Source organism: Folsomia candida, unplaced genomic scaffold (assembly GCF_002217175.1).
Source record: "Folsomia candida strain VU population unplaced genomic scaffold, ASM221717v1 Fcan01_Sc005, whole genome shotgun sequence".
NCBI lineage: Eukaryota > Metazoa > Arthropoda > Collembola > Entomobryomorpha > Isotomidae > Folsomia > Folsomia candida.
The window spans coordinates 1,459,669-1,484,552 of NW_019091197.1; the positions used below are offsets into that span (position 1 = coordinate 1,459,669).

At 35.6% G+C, this 24,884-nt stretch overlaps 3 protein-coding genes and 1 long non-coding RNA gene across 7 annotated transcripts; 2 read left to right on the plus strand and 2 right to left on the minus strand.

The window, feature by feature from the left end:
* Window positions 1–719: 719 nt before the first annotated feature.
* Window positions 720–2,772, plus strand: LOC110849824. Its single transcript, XM_022097278.2, has 3 exons — window positions 720–1,089; window positions 1,261–1,617; window positions 1,704–2,772. The coding sequence occupies exons 1-3, from the start codon at window positions 825–827 to the stop codon at window positions 1,736–1,738; spliced, it is 657 nt and encodes a 218-aa protein (XP_021952970.1). The 5' UTR covers window positions 720–824; the 3' UTR covers window positions 1,739–2,772.
* A 4,937-nt stretch (window positions 2,773–7,709) lies between these two features.
* LOC118435644 (fibroblast growth factor receptor-like) lies at window positions 7,710–13,650 on the minus strand. Of its 4 annotated transcripts, none has more exons than XM_035851993.1 (11): window positions 13,240–13,650; window positions 13,111–13,172; window positions 11,687–11,728; window positions 11,117–11,615; window positions 9,371–9,625; window positions 8,892–9,128; window positions 8,638–8,794; window positions 8,435–8,540; window positions 8,239–8,367; window positions 7,980–8,173; window positions 7,710–7,902 (listed from the first exon to the last, which is right to left on the minus strand). In XM_035851993.1, exons 4-11 carry the CDS (start codon window positions 11,238–11,240, stop codon window positions 7,791–7,793), a joined length of 1,314 nt encoding a protein of 437 aa, XP_035707886.1. In that variant the 5' UTR covers window positions 11,241–11,615; window positions 11,687–11,728; window positions 13,111–13,172; window positions 13,240–13,650; the 3' UTR covers window positions 7,710–7,790. The 4 variants fall into 4 exon arrangements, with proteins under 4 accessions (XP_035707886.1, XP_035707884.1, XP_035707885.1 ...); XM_035851991.1 differs by having other exon boundaries at window positions 8,435–8,543; window positions 13,240–13,647; XM_035851992.1 differs by lacking the exons at window positions 13,111–13,172; window positions 13,240–13,650 and adding an exon at window positions 11,801–11,950 and having other exon boundaries at window positions 8,435–8,543.
* LOC110849931 lies at window positions 8,135–8,882 on the plus strand. The gene is made up of 3 exons (XR_004834940.1): window positions 8,135–8,373; window positions 8,450–8,562; window positions 8,627–8,882. It is a non-coding gene; the product is annotated as an uncharacterized LOC110849931 (long non-coding RNA).
* A 1,434-nt stretch (window positions 13,651–15,084) lies between the features above and the next one.
* On the minus strand, window positions 15,085–20,826 carry LOC110850250. The gene is made up of 9 exons (XM_035851706.1): window positions 20,544–20,826; window positions 20,290–20,468; window positions 17,634–17,777; window positions 17,296–17,550; window positions 17,055–17,217; window positions 16,811–16,995; window positions 16,457–16,604; window positions 16,298–16,395; window positions 15,085–16,230 (listed from the first exon to the last, which is right to left on the minus strand). The coding sequence occupies exons 1-9, from the start codon at window positions 20,623–20,625 to the stop codon at window positions 15,895–15,897; spliced, it is 1,590 nt and encodes a 529-aa protein (XP_035707599.1). The 5' UTR covers window positions 20,626–20,826; the 3' UTR covers window positions 15,085–15,894.
* Between the last annotated feature and the right edge of the window lie 4,058 nt (window positions 20,827–24,884).

Here is a 24,884-nt window from a genome sequence, read left to right on the forward strand (position 1 = left end):
AATGCGACAGACAGGAAACAAGTAGGCTGCTTGAAGACAAAAATTGAACTTATGCGTAACAATTATTGTCATTAATTACCGCAACCTTGTCAATGCTGGATATCAATATTTATGTATTTAGGATTCTTTTTGAAGGTACATAGGTTGGAATGTTCGCTATTAATTTAAAAGTGATTCATTCAATGGCAGAATTTTGTGTAGTTTTTCCAATTACACAAAATCCACAAAATTGAAGTTCCCGAAAAAATTTGTGAAATCTTAGGTTAGTACATATATTTTTAACTGTAAGTAATTGATCCATGCGTACAAATTTGTAAAATTAATATCTTCCCATTGGGGGCTCACTTTTGCAGATTTGCATACATATATCGAAAGTCTGGCAAATTTACTTGCATAATATTACGAAATTTGGGAAGTTTCGCCCAAAAGCTCAAACACATAAGATCTAATTTTATTCCAAGCAATATATAATTAAGTATAAATTGCTGAATTGAGTACCTCATTAAAAATGTACGCAATATCGTCTAAACTATTCGAGACAGAATGATTTCTTACGTTTCTTTTATTACAATGGATTACTAAACAACAACATTTTATAAATATGCTTTCATACATACAACAACCAATTAAACAAACAAGATAACGGGAATACATTTACAATTCGTGATTATTCCACCATGACATAATCCATGACTTCATATATGCATATAACTGTAAAGTTGGAAGTGCAAACCCAGTCAGTCTACATCAAATCCATTAAGTATTATTTTTTCATTTACGTAGGACAAAAATTCTAACAAAAGTCATAGAATTTGAATTCAAATATGTCGTCCTTCCCAATTGTTCAAGTGGTAGAAATATTAATCCAGGACGGCCCCCTTTCTAATGGGAGTAACCAGTTCGCAAGAATTTTAGGTATTGATCCAGTCACGAGGAAAAGGATACAAAATACTCATAATTTAGCAAAAGGTAATGCTACCGATTATTACACGGAATTGTTGGAAGCATGGCAAGGGCCCTTAGGAAATAAGGCTACTGTGCAAGCCCTTCGAAAAATCTTAGAAGACGAAAAGTTCAAAAGCGCTGCTGGTATGTACATCTAAAATAGAAATATTAACCTCAACATGATACCTAAAATAGTTCAGAATACCTCAAATAGTTCAGCCGTTAAGAAAACTGCAATTATAAATTTCATGTTGTTCGATGAGTTGATGGAAAAATTGAAATATCTACGTTCAAATTATCCTCAACAAATTTCAGATTCTTTGGAACATCTCGACGTACCTGAGCTAGACAAAAACCAAACAACCACCACGCCCGCTTTGGCTGCTGCGCTATCAGCGTATCGTTTATCCGATCAAACCGTACGGTCAAAAATAGTGGACATACTGCTCATCGAGCCTAACCTCATTAACGAATGGGTCGCGTTTTGTGGCTGGTTAGGCATCCCGGAAGTGGAGCTAGTACAGTGGAGGCCGCAGTATATGGTGGCCATCATGTCGAAATATGAACTGCTTAGTAAGATCCTTAGCGTCTGGGGCTCACGAGAAGGGGGAAAAGCAAATGTTGCCATTCTTATAAAAGTATTGAACGATCACAAGTTTCTGACGGAGTCGAGTAAGTGGTTTTTCGTAATATGTTGATTATGTATGTAACTGTCATTTATCTGTAATTGAGTATAATGTTGTGTTCTTTAATTCCAGCAAAGATTGAGGACAAATTCAAACTTGCTGAATAGATACAAAGAATAATAAATAATGAAATCATTTGTTCGCGAAAATGCCTTATTATCGTTTGCATACCATCATTTGGTGAAGCGAAGAAACATTATGAAAAATAGACAAACTTTAACCAACGAAATGTAAAATGTAAATATTTATTGCTACAAAAATGTAGCGATCAACAGGGTAAAAAATGTCACTCATGGCTTGTCTGACCCTTTTGTAACCGGCTGAGCGAATCAGATTTTATAACTGCCTAAGTCTAATGTACATACCTACTAGGTACTACTAGGTACTATGTTAAAAATTACACATGTTTGTACAATACTCTTCACAGGTCATTTCGAACGTATTTATTTTGAGGTCATTGTAGCTACGAAGAAGGAAAAATCGACTACAGATCGTGTAAAATTATTAACTGGCTTTATTTCCAGAAATAAATTAGTAACTTTGTCAGTTTATCTACATAAATAGTATCAAAAGGGAGTATGCCCATTAGATCCGCACTCCAATTTGCTATATGAATGTACATAGAATACATAGGTATCTCGATTCATTTTTAATGACTTTCAGATTGTGTGACTATGGCGATTGAATACCCTGCATATTTATCAATGAATGTACAATTATGTTATATGAACACTTTGCAGTGTCAGATAAATAAACATGCGTATTAGTTATGTTGTGTTGGTAACGCTTACGTAATAATATTAATAATTATTACCCAACAGTGTAAAAATACCACTTGTTAAATTATTTGTTATCTAAAAATTGGTTACAAAACTTGGCTTAGGTGAGGGGGCATATAAATGTCTTAAACAAGATAATAATCTAAAGGGTCTATAATTATTCCGCAAATCTCACCAAATATTAGTTTATTAAAGACTGTATTTTGATAACTTTTAAATAGATAAATAATTTTCACGTATTTAGAAGCTGGTCTGGATTGAAGACTTCCTTTTAAATGCAAATAAGTATGTGGAAATGAAAACTCTTAGAACCAATTGTACGATGATCTTGTATTAAATGTAATTATGTAACTATGAGGAAATGAAAACCAAGTGCTCAAATTGTAAAGAAATAGGTAACAGACTTGATTTTTTCTCTTACATTTTTACCTTGGGCTAGGAAATTTTTGAAAATATTTACAAAATTAATACTGACTTTCCTCGGATATGATAAAACTATATTTATGTATGTACCTGTATCACTGACATTTTCTTAAAAGTTCAATCTGTGGAGCCGCCTGAACTTCTTGTGAATAGTTGCGTGTATATTTCATAATTTCAATTTAATTACCATATCTCTTAATGCTATAGAAATACACGCATAAGAAAATTATCATGAAATCATGAAATATAAACGCTGCTATTCGTTTAAATCGTTACGAGAGATATGATTATCATTGATGTTTTACATATGAAATTTGCCGTTGCATAATTTTAATCTCGCTTGTTTGTCTCACATATGAACCTGGAAATCCCAATATTATCGTCATGCTGATATATGTATGGTCGATGTGTGATAACATTGTTACACTAATAAATAAAAGAGGACTATAAATATAATTTTGGCTTCATTGAACTTCGAAAACCCGTCACTCCATTTAGTAACACACTTCTAACTTCACGTAAGAATCATCCAAGGGTTTAGCGTTATCCTGTCAGTTTTCTGCGGGATTACGACCATTCTAGCAGTTCCCGTGGTACGACCACACCCACCGACCAAACCAGAGAATTGTAAGCAGTCCGTATAAATATGTATGTATCGTCTGTTTGTCACTAAATATATGTACAACTTTGGAAAGCGATTTTCATAACAATATTTCCAATTCTTTGAGGGAGTGGGAGATTACTTAGGTTCAAATATCCTTATCTGGTGATGGGGTGTGTTGTCATGAAATTTTACAAAAAATCATTTTGTGTAATTAATAGTAAAAATAATTAATAATAAAAAATAGTAATTTCATTACTATTTTTTGATAATTTGCTATACCAAGTGTTCCCAATTTGTGAAACAATTTTCCTCAACGGGCAGGTTTCTAAGAAACCGTTTCTTATCGCTTCCGCTCATTATTAGGAGATATGACAGTTCTTTGAAATTAGAGACAATGAGTGGATACAAATTTAAAAAATTACCGAGTTAAATTTTTTTTCCCTGTATAGATGTAAAACCAATGGAATATCCTTCCTTCGTCAACCCAATTTTTGACATAAAATTCACCGAGGAACAACTCCAAGCCAAATCCGGCCTACCAGATGAGCAAAACCGATGGCGAGATGGGTTTTATGTCCATCCTGACCCCACTTTTAGTAAGCTGTCACAAATTTAAATTACCAATCACTAAAATTATTTTTCTTAGGTGAAGGAAGAGTAACCATAAGGTGATCATGTTAAAAGATCACCATGGTTACGGCGAAGCCTAGGTATGCAATCAGCTGCAACTTTGAAAAGGTCGCACTGAGATTTCGCCCAAACCGTTCGTTGCATGGAAAACATGCTGAAACAAAAAAACCAGAGAATTCTGTTTTACAGATACGTTTTTTTTTATTTTTTCAAAAATTCTAATTCCTTCAGGTAGAAAGTCCGATGCCTAAAATTTCAAATCCATTTCTTGGCATCAAGGAAGTGTTTCCGACCGGGGGCTTGCCATTTTTATTATTCTCCAGGATAATACGCAAATTGTAAGCCTTTGTTCGACTTAATCGGATCAAAACTGACGGAATTAGAGCTTTTTGAAATATTTGCATTAGGCAACCTATTTACGTGTTAAGTTACTGGTTGCTAACGTGCGGTGATAGTTTATTCAGCATCGCTATTCAATACTCAACATATCCAATGTTGCTAGACAATCGAATTACGTTATTATTAGATCGCTAAGTGTCAAGGCATCCTTGACAGAACAGAACAATCCTTAAAATTCTGAAACTGGGGGATTAAATTGGCATGCCACGCATCCACAAACAGGAGAATTAACAACGTTTAAGATTTTATAATTGCATATGATTTTATGCATATAAGTTCACAAATCACTAAAAATAATTAAATAAATAAATTTTAAAAAACAAACTTAGGTGAAGGACGCGCTTAAAATATTAAAACAAGAAGCATTAAAAAATGTCATAAATCGCTTAATATTTATTAACTTTTACTTCACCGGGGGCCCAACTGTTAAATTTTCAAAGCAATGATAATCAATAATAAATGTAGCTAAACCAACGACTTGATTAAATATGAAGGGCAGCATTACAGAAGTTATTAAAAATACGCCAAAACATGAGCAAATTTCCTCTATAAGAGGTGTCGCGATTTATTGAAAGATAATCATTCAAATCTTGCAAGTTTAATATACAAATACATATTACGCATTTCGTATAATTGTTCCAAATCCTTGAAAGTATACCTTTTTTCCTGTGTTAGTTGGGCCCCCGGTGAAGTAAAAGTTAGTAAATATTAAACGATTTATGACATTTTGTAATGCTTCTTGTTTTAATATTTTAAGCGCGTCCTTCACCTAAGTTTGTTTTTTAAAATTTATTTATTGAGCTCGTATGTACATATGTTTTTCGCAGATAAGGACGAGATGGCCATCATAAATGAAGGTCTGTACGAATTATCGACTCATTTGTGTATCAGAATCCTCATGTGGCCGCAAGACTCTGAACCTACGGGGGATTATGTTGAAATTGTGCGGGGTGCGTCAGGGTCAGGGTGTTGGTCGTACCTGGGACGGCTTGGTGGTCGACAGGTGTGTAATTTTTTATTGCAAAATTTGGCTATCAATATCAATAAATCTCTCCCAGGGTGTGCCCTCCGATTTTCATCAAAATAGTGTCAATCGATCACAAATTTAATAAAGATGAAAGTGTCCAATAACACAATCTGCCAATTCTAAGGTTTATCAGTTGCATCAAAAGCGGAGAAAACGCGAAATAAATTGACAGGCATGGAACCTGTAGGTCAACTGTTACCCCGTTTTCTGTTAATGAAATAATGTAATTTATAAATTCCACATTAATTGAAGTTGTGACAGATTGACACTAATTTTATTAACATCGGAGAGCATACATTGGGAGATCTCCAGTGTATTTACATATGTACGTTACATTAATTTAAATTTATACTGGAATTGAACCTCCAACACGACGGGTGCGTAACGGCATCGATCCTGATTCACGAGTCCATCCTTGGGTACACCCACGAACAATGTCGTCCAGATCGGGATGACCATATTGATGTTTTGTATGAAAATATTATCCAAGGTGAGTCATAACTAAATTTAAGGAAGGAAAAGTAAATACATGATGGATAAGATCTTATCTAAAATTATCTATGTTATACAGACTACCACTTTGCATATGACATTTTGCAAGGTTCCATAACCTTCGGAGTACCGTACGATGTCCGCTCGATTATGCATTATAACAGCCAAGGGTTCAGTAGTAATGGGCAGCCAACGATTTTGACTAAGGTTAGTTACAGATAAATACCTAAGTAGTCGTCATAAATTACGAGTTTGGAGGTATGCAATAGCTTTGAGGATCATAAAATCACACTACTGCCTCAAGTTTTTCATATAAATGTACACAGTTTACAAAATATTCGTCAATTTTAAAACATTTGCTTTATTAAGGGGTGAAAGCCCTTTATAAGATCGTTATGTCCGTCTGTCTGTCCGTCCGTCCGTTCGTCCGTCCGTCCGTCTGTCTGTCCGTAGCTCCGATAACTTTTGAACGAAAAGACATAGACACTTGAAATTTTGAACGTAAACTCCTAACGTCAATGGACAGGACGAGTGCGAAGATGGACACTGTGACATCGTCACCTGTGACGATGACGTCGTCACAGTGACGAAAAGTGACGAAAAAGTGTCACGTGTCAGTTTTGACATGTGACACATCATTTTTAACTATTTTTCAATGAGGAATTCGAAAATTCATGTCATTTTGCGGTTGGACGTCACCTGTGACGATGACATCGTCACGGTGACGAAAAGTGACGAAAAAGTGTCACTTGTCAGTTTTGGCATGTGACACATCATTTTTAACTATTTTTCAATGTCAAATTCAATGGTGACCTCCATTTTGACCTCAGAGGTCATGTAAAGGTCATAGGACATATCTATTTCAATTTCAACTGAAATTTAACCCAGAATTCAATGGTGACCTCCATTTTGACCTCAGAGGTCATATAAAGGTCACATAAGGGTTATCAACTGTTAAATTTGACACAAATAAGACACAAAAGTCGAAAACACGTCAGAAGTGTCAATCTTAACAAATTTTCGAACAATTTGATATTCACATTGACGTATGACACTCCTTTCACCCCTTGGTTACATGCGTTGTAACGGTTTATTCTAGAATGGGACTGAAATTTTTACCAACACAGAGTTGACTGGATATGATATTCAAAAACTGCAAAGGATGTATAATTGCTAATAATGATATTATGGTCTATCTTTGTGTTATGCTGATGTAATCCAACAAGAAGCAATAAAAAACGGCAGGATGTATGTAATAAAAGTAGAACATAAGATAAGCGTAGAAGGTCGTATCCTTTTGACACACCTACTGTTCACGCATACCTCTATATCTCTTGAAATTCCTAACGCATTCAACCAAAACTTACTACCAGAACTGATACAGATATTACTCCCAAACATGAACAACATCATTTGATTTGAATAAAAAAGGAACTAAACTACTTAAAAATACGATAGCAGTCTTCTGTACGATTTAAACTCAAACTCTGTCGACCTGACTGGGAAAGGGTATATGTAATAGTTTGAAGCGAAGATGCAGAGTTGTTCATACATATGTACGTACATATAAATCATTACTATCAGCTTTTTTTTAATGTAAATTATACATGCTCTGCGAAAACAATTTCTATGCATATTCTATGCTCTGCGAAAACAATTTAAACTCCAATGAATCAACATAAAAGCATTGTCATCATGTGGAAAGGGCAAATCCTAACAATGAGTATGAATAAGGTATTTTAATTTTATCCACAATACAAATAGTTATAGTATGAAGGAATTTGAATGCATTATTAACTAAATATTTAACAAACTGCATCAGTCTGTGTCGCATAGTTTTTAAAGAACATTCCGATCTTGGAGAAACTTGGTCTTTTTGTCGGATCCAGTTCCCAGCATTGTTTCATCAGAGCAAAACTAAAATAAAATATTCGTGCGGCTAGTGCACTTTTCTAAATATTTATTACTGCAAGGAAATTTGAAAATGTCGTTACGTTTCATCGTCACAAGATTTCGGACATGGGAGTCTTTGTCCACTATTAAGGAATCTGATAATGTCCACCATTTCACCCAGGTCCGGATAAGGCTCCTCGCCGAGGCTAAAAATTTCCCAAATTGTCACCCCGTACGACCAGAACTTGAGCCCCATCAGCGACTCGAAGCTATTCCACTTAACAGGAATCCAAATCTGGAAATAAATTATTTGAAAACATGCTACATTTTTTTCAAAATTTGTCTACCACAACAACTCACATGGCCTCCTTGAATTTTTTTGTAATACAAGGTGTCATATAGGTTCTTGCTGAGTCCAAAATCACTAATTTTAGCAGTTAAACTCGTCGAAAGTAGCACATTGCGACTTGCAAGGTCAATATGGAGCAACTAAATGTGAATTTCTCCGTTTATTAATAGCAGAAATAAATATTTATATGCAAATAATTTGCGGTACATTTTTCGTCGTCAGGTAGTCCATTCCGGTTGCAATTTCGGCCGACCATTTTCGAATCTCGGTCTGTGGAATTGTGAAAGACGGTGTGCCGAGCTGAGGACCTGATCTTCTAAGTAAACCGGAAATAGGTGAATAATTTAATGTTATAATTGTATTGCTTCACTTCATAAATTCTGATTCTAATCTTCTAAGTTTCTACTAACAATTCTTCAATTGGTGCGGCATCTGCATGAAAAATATATCCCCTTTGTTGCAACTGAGCGTTAACCGTGGATGTGGAAGCATTTTGCCAATTCCTAGCTTGAAGAAGATATCTGTGCAAATTGTCCACGCAAAGCTCCATCAAGTATAAAAATTCCCCTGCATCACAATTTTCAAAATTATGTATGTACGTAATCAAATTTACATAAAAATTTGGAACTATAAATAAATTGAAATATTGCGTTTATGTTCATACATTTCTTGGGATGGAAATTACAATAAAATCCCAAAAACTGGACCACATTTTCGTGTCGACCAACACGGGACATTATCTTAATTTCGTTCATGAGTAATCTGAGATCATCAAGTCTAGCAGTTAATTCATTCACAGTTTTTATGGCGCAGTCCACCTTGTGCTGATCCGGTTCCGAGGTAACGCTTCCTTTGTAGATGACGCCATAATTTCCGCGGCCGAGTAGAATATTCTTGAAAACTGAAATTATTCGGATACTTTAAATTTATGGAGTGGATAAGTTCTGACTTGGTACATAGGTAAATCTGATATGGACAACTACTCTCCTTCCACGCAAGTTTGAACTTTTACAAAAATCGAGAACTCTGAGAAACTACGGCACTGCCAATCTCAAAGTTCCATGTGGACATGTCCATAATTGTCTGTCGTCTCATTTTCGGGTTTTCAATCGATAAAATGTACATAAGTAAATATATGCATACGTTCAATGTTCTGCCTCTTAATAGAATATTCCTCATTTCCATCATTATTAGTGATGGCGATAAACTTTGTTGGATTCACTTCCGGTCGAGTCCAACTCGTTATCTCCCCTCCACTAAATAGTTCGTGCTTAAGTTGCTCTGTTTCTTCCGGCGTGAAGCAGGTCTTGCGTTTCCTTCTCTTCACGCAGTAAGTCAGTCCTACTGCTGAAGTGACCATTACAATTAAGCCGATTGCAATCCCAGCGATGGCCCCTCCTTAAAAGTCATAATTTGCAAATGGTACATAGATTACTTGCACATCATTGCATCATACCTGTTCAAAAAAAACTTTTTCCATTCAAAGTTCAATCATCTCGATTTCTGAGTGAAGATTTTCATTCATACTCACAAGGGAACCTAAATAACTGTCCCATCTCGATTTCCTTCGTAATAGCCTTAATCGACAGATAATTTAACGAAACTAAAACTTTATCATAGAACATGCGGTGCAAAATCACGTTTTCGCGAAATATTTGGCTAGAACTACACCAAAACCTGCATTTTCCCAATACTTTTAACATAGCCCCCAGCCTTTCGAATGATGAAATGAACTTCAGAGAATATTGAAAAAATATTTATGTACCCGTCTGCGTAATTTTAGCCCGGTCACGAATATGAAAAAAGTGATGCAGACATTTGCCAATTATTTGCAAATTGCGAAAATCGGAAAAATTTCGCAAATTTGAATTCTTCGTCCCTTTAAATTCAACAAAATTGTAACTAATGTAAAATGCAATTTTCTTATTGCAAAAAAAATTGCAAAAATTTGCAATGATTGAAGTACGCAATTTTTCAATTTTTCATTATCCTTTCATTATACAAACTAAAAAATTATCATTTATATACATATGCATGTACGAATGAAGGAAAAGCTAATTTGTTTAAGAACTAAAAATCACGCCACACATTGCAATTTTTTGCAACTTGCAACAATAAATATGGCAAATAATTTCGAAAAATATGTAAAAAATAGATTAGCATTGGTTATTTTAACTAATTTTCATGGAAAATTGCGAACTTCAATTTTTGCGAATTTTTGCAAATTTTTTGCAATAAGAATATTGTATATTGCATTAGCTAAACTTGTTAATTTTGTTCAATTTAAATGAACCAAGAATTCAAATTTGCAAATTTTTTCCGATTTTCTCAATTTGCAAATAATTGGCAAATGTCTGCATCACTTTTTGCATATTCGTGACCGGGCTGAAATTATGCGGACGGGTACATAAATATTTTTCAATATTCTATAAAGTTCATTTCATCATTCGAAAGGCTGGGGGATATGTTAAAAGCATTGGCAGGTTTTGGTGCAGTTCTCGCCAAATATTTCGCGAAAACGTGATTTTGCACCGCATGTTCTATGACAAAGTTTTAGTTTAATTAAATTATCTGTAGATTAAGGCTATTACGAAGCAAATCGAGATGGGACAGCAGTTGAGGTTCCCTTGTCAGTCATTTTCTTTCAAACTCGTTTCACTTCACTTCATCTGACTTCATTTGTTACTTCGCCCCATGTATTAAGCATAAGGTGAAAAATGAAATGAGTAAGAAATCTTTCATTCACAGTCATTCAACTGAAATGACTGAATCTTTCACTCATTTTCATTCAAATCAGAGGAAATTCTTTTTCATTCACTATCATTCTCTATCATAATCAGTCAAATGAATGAAAGTGAACATGTATGCATTGAATATTTACCAACGTACCAGAAAGTGAAGCAGTATCATGTTCTATGAAGATCTTTGGTTCGCAGGTGCAGTTGAAAGTGTTGAATGCAAGTAATCCGTGCCATACGTGGTGTTTTGGGCAAAAAACATAAATAGTCACCATTTTGTACAATAATTGTAATTACCTAGTTATGTACATATGACAATATTTGACAATGCCTACTATACTTACTTCCGGCACGATTGATGTCGTTTCGTTAAGGTGGATAAAATCTTGAGCAGCCGATGCTCGAACGCTGCAACCAGAATTAACGCGGAGCGATCTAATTACCGCGAAATTACTCGGATTAAACGAGGTAGGACAATTGGTAAGACGAATCGCGTCAAAATGACAGGATTGGCAGCCGTATTCTTGATAAAGTACTGCACACGTGTCAGTATCTAATTGTAAAGTTTGAGGCTGACATGTATCCGATTTTACATCTGGTGGCACGACGTCTTGCTGTTTGCTGCATTCATTGTTATTAAGTGGTCCATTCTGTGATAAATTGCACCATTCAGGTTAAAAATTAATGGGAACAAATAAATATGGTACTTGATTGCCATTACCATGCAGCCGCAACTTATTGAAACTGTATCGTAATCTCTGTCCTAAAAATGTTCGGAAAAACGAATTAGGTAGTTTTGGTAAATTACCCAATATGTAAGTAAGTTATGTATCACCGTCATGTATTTATTTCGACCATGGTGGGTAAAGTGGAGGCATTCCGCGAAAAATGCGGTTTCTCCGTAGTGTCTGTGACATATCGTCACGCGACAGTTGGGATTCATCACGTTAACGAACTTTGTCCAGGGTTCGCTACCCCGGGTTATTGTGGGTTGGGGTTTTTGGGGTTTTTGTGGGTTTTTGGGGTATCAAATTTCCGGAAAAACCCTAATGCTTAATGGGGTTTTTGCGGGTTTTTGTGGGTTTTTCCGGGGTTTTTGTAGGATTTTGAGGCAGATTGCAACAAAATCTCTTAAACTACTAAGTAGATCAATGCTAATTAACTTCTCTGATTCATCTTGAAATTTTGAGAATTTTCATTTGCGACTTGAATTTCTAAAAATCATTACATATTTCCAGGTTTACATGTCAAACATGCATTTTGGATGTAACAGTCCCAATCAATGATAACGGTTAAAATTACATGTTAAAATTGTATATTAAATTAGTATTTCTCTAATAAATAATTTTGGGAATTCTGGTTCAACCTGCCCCAAAATCTACAAAAACCCAAAAACCCAAAAACCCACAAAAACCCCAAAAACCCCGGAAAAATCCACGGGGTTGGGTTTTTCTACAAAAACCCAGGGGTTTTCCGAACCCTGACTTTGTCCCTTCGTTTAACGTGTAAGAAAGCGAGTCAAACAGGGAAACTTCCCAAGCAGTTTGTTCCGTGATGTATGCCAAGGTGTAGTTCCCACCGAAAAAATGGTCCGTCGTTATGGTTCCGCAAAACGACGGATCTAGAATTTGTATAAAACTAACAATGGAGGTCTCCCAACGTATGCTCACAGATTTGGACCAAACAAGCGTCAATCGACCACAAATATAATTAGTACGAAATTTGCAAATAGCACTATCTGCCAATGCTCAAGTTTGGCGGAGATATTTGCATAAAAAGAGGAGAAAACGCACCCCCAAGGCTGGCAAATATTTCATTTTTAAAATTTGCTGCGCATTTTTCCAGCTTGGGATGCAAATATCTCCGCAAAACTTGAGCATTGGCAGATAGTGCCATTTGCAAATTTCGTACTAATTATATTTGTGGTCGATTGACGCTAGTTTGGTCCAAATCTGTGACGTCGGGAGACCTCCATTGTAAGATGCCGTCAAAAAAAGAATAGGTACATCCGTACACATGTACATTAAGTTTCTGATAAGAGTAAACGCTACAATTACATATCGCCAAATTGGCCCCAATCTAAAGTATGAGATACGGCTGGGCTCGTTACGTTTGCATAACATTCATATTGGCATATTTTTTAACCTGTGAGATCAGCCGACTGGGGTGGACGGATAGGTCTGCTCCCGGGCACAGTGGGGGCATCACTGCAAAATGAAGTTCGGCAATAATATCTGTTTTGTATCAATATATTAGAATTTTTTAATAACTCACCCTGAACAACAGTAGCATCGCCCCTTTGGCAGTGTGCAGTTTTTATCCACCAGAACGTTACTACAATTGTAACTGAAACGATTTGCATACAAATTTTGTGTCTCGCAAAATGCATCTCGGCTCTCATAATTGTTCAGGAAACAGTGCGATTTGGGATATTTTTCGGAGCAGCAGCCATAGTAAACGAAACCTGGTGGGAAATTGTCGTCGCAATACGTGTTCACAAATGGCTCATGGAATGAATATGATGCTGCAGATATTTTTGGCACGAGAGATAAGATATCGATCCCATTATTTCCAGCGTGACAAATCAAGAAATAATTCGTTAGTTGAGCAATTAAGAATATAAATGGCAACATTTTAAAACAATTGAGCTTAGCAGCAGCAAGCATTTGACCAAACATGTGAATTTGTTGAGATTCGGTGATACAGAAGTGGAAAACCTGACCTACTTCGAGAATTGCATGATTGTCGGCTTTGATTGCGAATTGCTTTATTTGTCATTTTTTGCGATATGGGTTGACTGATTATTTTTATTGATAAGGGAATACTCTAACGCAATTCAATTCTCCGAACACGGTGTGGATAAACGCATTAATGAATATATCAGGTCAGTTTAATTCCGTAGGAATATTGTTTTAACTTAAAGAAGAACGTACCTAGCTTAAATACCAATATGTGTATTTATGTATTTACTTAATTTTAAAACCTTGTATCTCAATTTCTTCGTAAAGAACAAAAACCTAACATACAGCAATCCTCTCTGTCTCAATTCCTCCACGAAAGCCAGAATCCCAACCTCACCCCCAATAATCACTAGAAAAAATATAACTCCAATATTTCCCTATAATTCCTGCGGATCAAATACATTGATTGCTTTCAGCGCATTAATTTTATACCCAGAAAAATATTTAAAAATATTATCATTTCATCCCACTCTTTCGTCCGGTAGGTTTGACATAGCGAAAAGTTGGTCTTGCCATATCGGAATGTGTACAATAAGGGTATCGAAAATATCGAAAAAATTTGGGAGTAAGTTATTATTTTTGTTAACAAAGCTAAAGTAGAGGGAATGAATTTTATATTCATTTTTACAGTGGAACTGGTTATCTATTTATCCATAGTGTCTGTTTGTTCGCCAGTCTGAAGTATGGAACGGTTTTAGCTTGACGAAATTGCTTAATTTAGCTTAAATATGGGTAGGATCAAGGATGGTTGACATTTGTTTGTATAAATTGGCGGATATTGAAGTAAGTAATTATTATCGATAAACCCTAGTCACGTAATACGCTGTAGAAAACTGGAGAATCAGGTAGTGGTATCGTGGTATGAGATGCTATAATATATGGGACAAAACGACATTCTGCGTCATATTCTGGTTTAATTATGCATAATCATAAATATGCACGCGTATAAATATCAAGGAATAACTTTAAATTCTGTAAAATAATGATGGTGTATGCTATTATTTGTTATTTAATGTACTTGTATATGAATTTTTATATGTATGGACTTGCAATTAATACATTAAGCTGTGTCTAAAATAATACCGCTACTTGGGCGGTAAATGTATGTAGACACGCAATGTTTTCGTTTGACGAAAATATACTTTATTTCGCACGTATTATGCCAAATTGATTAAAATTTTTTATGGTAATCCTTAAACGCACATTTGATCGTCATAATTTATTCAAGAACGTATGACGTATGTAAATTTATTTCGCTATGATGGGGAAGTATTTTTGATCTTATGACCTTGCTGGCCGGTCGGTGAGAGCATATGAAATCCGAGAATGTATCCATTGGAAACTTTGAGATAGTTTAAAATCTAGAAGAAATTAAAGGTTCAAATTTAGTTTAATGCTATTAGTAATAACTTATTACTCTGCCATTGAAAGGAATATGTAAGTACGTTCCAGTACATATGTACATAGTGTGTTCATGCATAAAATAAATATGCAAATATATGTAAATATGTAATCGTTCAGCGAAACATGTTTTAATGTGTGATATCCGATTACTCTGTCGTGTACATATATACATAAATACATGTTTTCTTACATACGTCAACAAATTTTGTATTAAATTTTGGATAGTAAATATTCTGAAACGATAGTATGTACACGCTAAAAAATCCGTACGGTGTTTAAGTATATCCGTATTGAGACTTGAGTACATACGTATCGAATTTTGACCCAAGAGCTATTAGAACTCAAGATGAGTACGTAATGCGTACTAGATGCATTTAAGCACATTCCCACTAAAGTTTAAGAGCAATTGGACGCTGATCTACGTGACGCTCTCCGAGTATAATAAAGTGCATAATAATTAGGATTTGATATCAAAGATGTACTACAATTTAGGACGCAAGGGAGTAAATGCATGTACAAATATACACTGTTTGTGGGCTCACGAGTACTTATTTTGAATTCCTAATGCTACCGAAATCTTGGTCCGTGCGTATTTAAAATAAATGCAAAATTCATTAACTATGCGCAAATTGTTTGCTTGGCCTTTATTTCTAGTTCAATTGGTAAATACAAATTAATGTTATTGTTCAATTAAATACATAATCCCTAATTATTACAAAGTAATATCCATATGCAAGGTTAGCCACAAAAGCATAAATGATATATATTATAAATATTAACAAATCTAAGTGGTACTTAACAAATTCTCACAACAAGCATAAGCCGTCAATTCCTTGACAGTTGATGAAACAGTACAAACTGGCTTCATTTTATAAATTGCGTAGTCTAAAAATTGGTAAGCACCATAACATTGACTCGGAAATTCAATGCGGAAAACATAGAAAGACTTAAACGATAAATCTATAGCTTGCAGCAAACTGTCACATTTCACTCCTTTTCCTTCAAATAACACAAAAAACTCGGTGAAGTCCAGGTTAAATTTGTTGCCCACTGCAACTACTTGCGGATGATTTGATGTCTTGGATGTGATCAAGCTTTGAATGTCCTCGCTGATTGTGACCTAAGCAAATAAAAATGGGCATGTTTGATACAAACAAGCACTACACAATCGAGACAAAGTTTCCAACCTTTATAAATGCCTCAGCTGCATCTATTTGTGAAATTTTCTTATTTTTGGGTCTAATCAATAGCGCCAACAGAAATAATGCCGACACATCCGGACAGGCTAAATATATAATATTATCGTTATTTCATAATAAATATAATATTAATAATAACGTTATTACTGGAAGACATTTCAGAAGAAATCCCAATAGTCGATAGCGATCGTTTCATACTTTCTCCGTAAGCAATCAATTTTGTTGCCACCTTGCTCCACTCGTGAAATAAATTGTCCGACGACAACGGAAACAATGAGGAAAAATCATTTTGGATCTGGAATTATCATTGCATGAATTTTACCTGTGGCCCCGGAAGCGTGGGGAACAATGTCCTCATGGTTATTCGATGTCCCCATCATCTACACATGTTACATAAACCCCTCCCTTCCCTATCCTACTATATTAATGTCCCCACGGGTTCTACGGCCACAGATTTTTAGCTAAATAGTATTGACATGAGATCAATATAATGTGACATACCGCTCCATCGACATCGAATAGTCTGGGCCAACTGGCGACAATGGAGCTAAAATCTTTTGCTGTCTTGACAAAATCCTTCCGCGTAAAAAAAGTCTGGTTCAGTTTTTCAAACACTTTCTGAGGGGGGCCTTTATTACACTTTAACCAGTCCTGTATTTTCAAAATCTCGTCCAGGGAGTCTTTATCTACACAACACAAAAATAGTTGAGCTATCCGATTGTATATGTTTTATATATAGCTAAACCTTTGTTAGCAACTTCTGTATCGGCGTTAGTTTCAGTGTTGGCGGAAGGCTTATTTGTATTCCAAAAGTTAACAAACCATGACTGAATATATCCCATTGGACGCTTACTTATAGCTTTTCCCTGTTGATCTTTATACGTGCAAGAGGGTGTGAAATAAGACATCTGCAAATAATTAATGCCAAGAACATGTTATTTTTTTGTATCTAATTATCGATCATTAACTTATATATATATATTCACCTGCAAATTAATGCGCTCCTGAGAACTCATATAACCGAAGAGTTGATTGACGATGCACGCTGCTAATTGAGACCGTTGGTCAGTGGATGGTCGACTGGAATTTGTCTTACTCATTAAAGTATGGCACGCAGTAGCCACCAGTTTTTTTCTTAATTGAAAGTTGAGGGGGTTTCTGTTTGCTGCAGTATCAATAATTTTTTTGCCGTTTGATGTTCTTGTCTCTAAGTCAGACTTGGTCAGGATCGCGTGAATGTCCTAAAAAAATATTACAAATAAGTATTAATACTCATACATAAATTGTTCGGGAAAGAGTATCAAAAATATGAAAGCTGGCTTACAATTATATCCGGTTCCTCGCCATGAAATAGCTTCCGCCTTTTTGGTCTGCTGTGGCGATTATCTTGTGTTAAGGGAGTTCTTGGTCGTGGTGGGAAATCAGAATTGGATGGGTCTGGAATTTCAATATTATTCAGGGACTGAACCTAAATACAGACAATATGCAATGATTACACAAGCACAAACTCCTTCATAATACACAAAATCAGTCCTAGAATTTCTACCTATTTATTTAATTCTCACGTTACGAACATGTAAATGGCAACTTCGTCATTATATTTTCCCCGGTGGCCTTCCACAGTAACGGCTTAACTAAATCTAATTCAGACATGTTACAAATGCTGTGTTTTTCCAAGTGTCTGACAAGATAGGCATGGTAATGTTCTTCGAAGTGAATGGTATGAAGATGCTGAATTAAAACCGTAAAATTGGTTTCAATTTTTAGTATCATCAAAACTTTCACAAATTTTGGCATTTCGTCCTCATCTAACCACTTAAGTAAAACTATGTCATTTGGTTTAATTTTAGTTCCGTTGAACGATACGCTTTTATACGTCATTAAGAACATTTCTGAGTCGATTGATAATTCGTTGCACAAAATATTTTTATACTTTAAGTCGTGAACGACTGATAATGTGCACTCTTGTGCAACAATGTCAATTTCTTCAACCGATTTGTTTTCAAAAAGTTTATAGCTCAGCATAAGTTGATTCCTATTTGCCACCGACTTTGCAATATTTTTATAGTTTGATCCGACCTTCGCAACTTGCTTGAAAAATTTTGTCTCGCCTCAAATCTCATTGACCAATAGCAGAGTAATGGTCCTATTTGCCTTATTGCTTCCGGATAATGCAGCATATGGTGGTGTTTTGGTCGCAGTGATCTGTTGCTAACAATTTGGAATAAGTTGTGATGATCCTCAATTAATGCTTCCAAATAAGGCAGGCTTGAATCTGAGATGTGTGGGCTCATAATGATGTCCATTATATCCAGAAATGTGAGGAAAAGTCTCCAGTGAGGAGAATTTGGTTCAATTTTATCTCCAAATAAAAATGCAAAATTTTGAAGAAGGCAATATGTCTGCCCAGCCGATTGTCCAAATAAAGTTTCGGAAGATTCGATTGTTCCAAGACTCAAGGGTGACGGCTTGTCCTTACCTAAATGCCCATAATTATGCGCCGATATTCTATTATTAATTTGCTCAATATTTGTCACTCCAGTTTGAATTAAATGCTTGAGTACGAGTTTCATATTTAAGGGTGCAACTCCTTCTAAGATATCGTGCATTACATCAGGACAAAAGTTTTCAGTAACGTGGAAATTTGGAACAGAATTAAACACTGAATCGACTTTCACGCCTGTTTTTGCTAAGTTGCCAATTTTTAGGTCTTCTTCATAATTAATTTTGGTTCGACGATGTAGAGCAGAATCCTTCCCAGATTTTAAACACTTAAATCTTGGCATGCGACAAAAACGACAAGGATAATTGGAAACAAAAGACTCTGAAAATCCAAAAATTTGGTGCAATCCAAGGTTATCACCTGTGACTTGACCTAAGCAAACTTGAACTTCCCCAGTGTACGATTCACTTGATATTTTTAGCGTCTCCTCGCATAAATTGGTTATTGCTGAAATTGGTTGCTGAAGGATTCGAGATATTGGATATTGCTTCAGAAGAGTTGACTTAAATGAGCAACATAAGAAAATATTGTCCAATTTAGAAGAATACTTATTAAAAGAGTTTAATATTGAAAAGTAACAATTTCCTAACTTATGTTGGCCATGGCGAGATCCGAGAGGATTACACACTTCCACTTCATCATAATAAAATATTAAAAACACGACTGGCACATCGAATTTGGCTAATTTTTGTTTCAAATACTTGCCACAAACTGGAGATATATACACATCATTCTGAATGTTTGAGTTAATTTTAATAATACTTTCCATCAGTCCAGGTAGCCCCAAAACTTTTTTAAGAACTTGATCTATTGGAATATATTGTAATGTATCAAAGCAAACAACCGATTTCCCATTTTTTCGTTTAAGATGCGAATCCAGTACAACTTCTTGCGCCGGAATTAAAAACTCAAAATGTTCCAAATATTTTCGCAGCAGATAGTCACTTTCTACTGATGAGAATGGGTTCTTGAGCTGAGTTAAAAGATCAGTTGACTGTTCCACAGTGACAGAATTTATGCAAATATCTTTAGAGACGTCAATAAAATCATTGATAAGATCAGTTACAGAAGTCATTATATCCTTGCACATGACTAAAGACAATTTTCCATTACTTTTTAAATTAACTACGAACTTGACGGCTCTTGAAAGTAATTTGCTTATTTTATCCTCCAAGTCTGGCCTAATGTCACATTCAATGGAATCATTTTGTTCGGCTTGGTTAATTGGTAAATTCTCTTCTTGATTTTGCAGTACATTTTCTGTACTCATACTAGTGGGCAATGGCTTCGAGCTAATGTTTTGATTCAAGTGACCTTTAACATGGAGTTTGAAATTTCTGAATCGCTGAAGCATCGATTTGCAGAAAGGGCACTCCCAAAGCTTTCGTGTCTGGGTCACGAAATGTTGGTAACGCATGTGGCCCCAAATGGAAATCCACGTACTATTTATACTTTTATTACATATTGTACAGTTCACCTGATTTGATGAAAGCGCATCGTTTCCTATTTGTCCGCTGGGCGTTGAAAAGGTCGTCTGATTCAATTGTTGAAGGATTAGTAATCGATGGGCTAACGGTGGAATAATTTCCTTCAGCTGCTCAACAAGAATTCCAGAATTCGTTAATAGCAGCAAATTTTTATCGGTGAGCAGGTTTTCTAACAAAATACACACATTTTTTTTTTAATCCTGGGATACGCAAAAGACACAAATATTTGTTCACAAAAACTTACCATGGAATATTTGGGAATATTGTTCAAGTTGCAAAACTTTTAGTATGTCAAAAATACCAGCGTACTCCATTAATTCTTCCATTGTTGGAAATTTGGATGTCACATCACATGTTAATTAGTTTTAAATATCTAATTGAGCAAGATTAATAATAAGTGCAGCCGATCAGCAGTGTGGCTTAGAATTTCGTCCTTTTTTAAATAAGCGCCTTCGGCCAACTCCCAATTAAGTACGCATACGTACTCTAAGTTATATGGGTGATGAAAATATGCGTACTTAATGCCAGTACGTAATACGTACTTAAGTTGAGTACGCATTCCGTGGAACTAGTACTCAATTTCAATCGCGATGTATTTGTCTACGGTTTAGTACGTATGCATATTATTTTATTTTTTGCCGTGTATGTATGTATACATAGATTTGCAGGTATGTATGCATATACATACATAGACTGTTGTACGCAATTTTTCAGAAAATGTGTTTCTATCTAATTAACACCATACACGATTATGTAATTTGTTTAGGTATTTTGGAAGGTATTAGATACATAAATAAAGTAAATAAGTATATGCCGTTCGCATTTATAACCATAGCTCATATTACACATAAGTTTGCTTTGAAAAAATTAGACATCGTTTCTTTCTGGCACCAAATTTTTGGAAAACCAAACGGCCATACATATATACGTCACAAGTCCAGATTACCATACTGTATTTATAGTATTTTTGGGAGAATAAATATACATTTATCGCCAACATACTTATGCAGCTTTTTGTGCGCAAATACATCGGATTAAATCCCACTTTGTTCATTAATAAGTAAAAGGTCACATATCCGTACACCATCACCGCTTCATTGAATGTAGAATTGTATACATGAACCTGGATATACATTTTCATGATTATGCATACATAATTAAACATCATGCAATGCATACGTGATAAAGCCCGAGTCAAGGTGGATGTCCGAACACGAAATTAGCACCATAGAGCTACATATATTTCCATTACGGTTTCCCGTGTCCAATGAGCATGAAAACTTATGTGATTTTTATGCAATAAAAATTAGACAACATGAGTGTGATGCAAAAGAACGTTCTGAATATTGACCTAAGACCCTTATAGGATACAAGAAAATATCCAGAGGGAATGGAAATCTGTTGTTGGCAAGTATGGAAGCACCCCTCATGGCAGATGGACATACATACATGCTGTGACACAAGGAGAAGAACTTAACGGACGGATACGTGGGTTGAAAAAACTTGACGTCAAAAACTTTCCTTCACGCGATATGAACATCTTGCAAAATAACAATAGGTATTTTTCCTGTATTGCGTGCGTTCGGTTTTATCGGAGGAAATCCAATTTACTAATTTAAACTGTAAAATTATATTTGCGACAACAACCTAAATAAATTGCACGACGTCGGGTAACCTTTACCAAAAACTGTCTGCTACAGACATAAAGGGTGGCCCAAATGTATCTCCCGAGGAATTTGTTCGCAAAATTTTAAGATAAAATCGGCTGTAATTCCTGAACCAGCGAATGTTTTATTTTGAAAATTTTACCATACGTAGTCAAATATGGAGGGTCGATCGTGACTATCATAGAATTCAGACAAAAATTTCGGTTGCGCAGCAATAAAAAATACATCAAAATTTGGAGAAATTGTGATATGGCGGGAAAATGGTAAGGCTACGCAGCAGCAGAAATTTTGTCAAATACAAAAAGCGGCCTAACCGATGTGGAAAGATGTCACCTACCCGAAAAACAACAATTAAGCTCCAGATTTACCCGAAAACCGAAGTTCGGTACTTAGTTTTTCAAAAGAACGAAGTGACTCAAAATGCTTGAAAATTATTAACAAGTAAATTTACGACACTACAATGTCGAAGGTTGCAAAATCAACGAATTCTAGTCAGACAACTTATAAACTAAGCAGGAAAACACTACTATCTCCATAGAACATTAATTAAAGTCTTAAATTTGGAGAAATACTTCACAAAAGTGGCGATTTGGGTGAAAAAATACAAGGTCAAGAACCTTGGCGTCATTTCTCCTGGACCATTGAATCCCGAATTAAGCTGTATGTAAAATTCAACCTACAAAATATGAGATACAAAACCGCAAAAGAATCGGATGTACGCATACGTGTGTTACAATTGGTATCGAAAGTTATGGTTGCGGGTGTTTTTTTGCGCGTGGCTTAAGAACCTTTCATAGCATACAAGTATGGCACATATCAAGGTAAAGAATTTTATAGCGAAAATGCAACCAAAATACTTTGATAGCATGAGAAACAAGGAATTTTTTCCAAATGTTAGTTAGTACTTTTCCTGCAAGATGGTGCTGCAAGTCACGCTTCAAAAACCACCATGGCGCTAAATGAAGGGAAGGGTAAAACGGTTTGGGGCAAGGGGGTGTGGTCTACTAAAAATCCTTATGTGGGTGTTTTGGATAACCAATGGGCAATACTTAAGGTGGATATGTACATGGATGCAGAACCATGCTCGACAGCAGAGATAACAACGAAAGTTCATGAAAAGTGTAATTTCATGCCAAAAATGACTTTGGAAAGATCATCATAGAGTTTCAACAAAAGCGATGAGGACATTGTTAGGGTGAATTATTGAAAGACCAAATACTAAGGTATGTGCGGAAATAAACATGGGCTCACCAAGTCACATGGTTTTGAAAAATAGGGTCTTATTCTTTTGTAAAACAAAGTCGGGAGATACATTTGGGCCACCCTTTACATATGTACATAAGTCACATTTTCGCTTCTACAGCAGCTTTGCTAGAGTGAAATTCATTTGAGCAATATATATTTTCGACATGAATATAAAATATTGCAAGATGGTGTTAACCCCGCTAATAATAATAACACAGCTTCTAATTCCTTCAACTATTTCATTATCCATGCCCAACTTATTTTCAAAATTGTATCCATTCCGAGAATGTCTCGTACATCTGATCAACTACGAAGGTCTAGACCTTCCACCGTCTCAGCATCCCATAAACCTCGCTGAACTGCTACAATTTCCCGTCGTGCTATCACGATACGAATCCGTTAAAATTACACAACTGAATAAACAGCTTTCCTCAAAATCCTTCCTGTACTCAGAATACCTTACAAATTCAAAGTATGGCACGACTAATTTCTCACTACTGTCCAAACTACCCAACAATCTAAGCAATGTTTACGGAATACGTCCCGACCACCTCTAGAGTCGACATAAACCGTGGATTTGTCAAGTTCAAGTCTACCTTTTCCTAGATTTAAGTGAATCAGAAGTTCCAACAGGGAGCACTAATAACTGCAAACGATTTCAAATTCCTGTTCAATTTTATAATTTTTGGAACAATTATGATAAGTCGAGTTATCATCATGGCGAGCAAGATAAATCGGCTTCGTTTTGGACATTAAATTCATCCGTTTTGACCGGTCCAAAGATTACAATCTTTGACAAAGCGTACCATGCAAGGTATCACGTAGTCGTTTCAAATTTCTCTGATCCTGTTAAGCAAAAGGTCCAATTGAGGAATTGGTATTTTGCGATGGATGACTTACTAGACGATTCTCCAACGGCAAGGGCTGACCTTTTAGTTTACACGGTAACTAGCGATGTCCAAGATAACACCATATCAATATCTGATAAAGCCTGGGTCGTATGCAAATTTTGTGTCGCAAATCAATTAATATCTTTCTCAACCTCTTGGAACATTTCTCGCTCTTGGTTAAACCAGATTTTTCTAAACGTAAGTCGTATCACGTCACATCAAATCCCTTTCGTCAAGATTCATAATTTCATAAATAGACGTCATGCCCTACAAATTATAGCGAAAACCTTACACTTTTCTAAAACCAGGCTGTGGTCTCGCATAAAATTGCGGAATTATGCTTTTTATGCGAAAAAATATGAAGAGTCGCTCCTTAACGAGTACCTCTTGCACACCTGGATTCTCCCCAACAGATCAAGCATCATTCGAAACGAGTTCACATATTCGCTCGTGTCAAAAAGTATCTCGAGTTCGTCCAAGTGTTTTAAATTTGAGAAATTTCGAAACACCGGAGTCAATCTTCGAACTGACAAGAATCTCGTACATTTCGGACCTTTAGAATATTTCACCTTTCTCAGTTGTGGATCTAACGAAATTAAAGGCTTTTCATGGATCGAGTTCGTATCAGCGTACCAAATCTGGGGTTGGATTGCAATTTTAAACTTTTACATTTTACCCGCAGTCGTGATTTGCATTTCGCAAAAATTTAGCACTCTAAAAAGTTTAGGAAAATTTAAAATCAATTTATTTTCCGGTGCGAAATTGCTCCTAGAACAGGGGGAC

Coding starts and splice junctions, on each gene's coding strand:
- LOC110850250 (XM_035851706.1), bottom strand. CDS start 20,625: ATGGAAGAATTAATGGAGTACGCTGGTATTTTTGACATACTAAAAGTT. Junction 20,469..20,543: donor ATATTCCCAAATATTCCATG/GTAAGTTTTTGT, acceptor GTATTTTGTTAG/AAAACCTGCTCACCGATAAA. Junction 17,551..17,633: donor GCGAGGAACCGGATATAATT/GTAAGCCAGCTT, acceptor ATATTTTTTTAG/GACATTCACGCGATCCTGAC.
- LOC110849824 (XM_022097278.2), top strand. CDS start 825: ATGTCGTCCTTCCCAATTGTTCAAGTGGTAGAAATATTAATCCAGGAC. Junction 1,090..1,260: donor AAAGTTCAAAAGCGCTGCTG/GTATGTACATCT, acceptor AACAAATTTCAG/ATTCTTTGGAACATCTCGAC. Junction 1,618..1,703: donor CAAGTTTCTGACGGAGTCGA/GTAAGTGGTTTT, acceptor CTTTAATTCCAG/CAAAGATTGAGGACAAATTC.
- LOC118435644 (XM_035851991.1), bottom strand. CDS start 11,240: ATGGTGACTATTTATGTTTTTTGCCCAAAACACCACGTATGGCACGGA. Junction 9,626..11,116: donor TGATACTGCTTCACTTTCTG/GTACGTTGGTAA, acceptor ATGACTTTTAAG/GAGGGGCCATCGCTGGGATT. Junction 8,544..8,637: donor GCCGCACCAATTGAAGAATT/GTTAGTAGAAAC, acceptor CGGTTTACTTAG/AAGATCAGGTCCTCAGCTCG.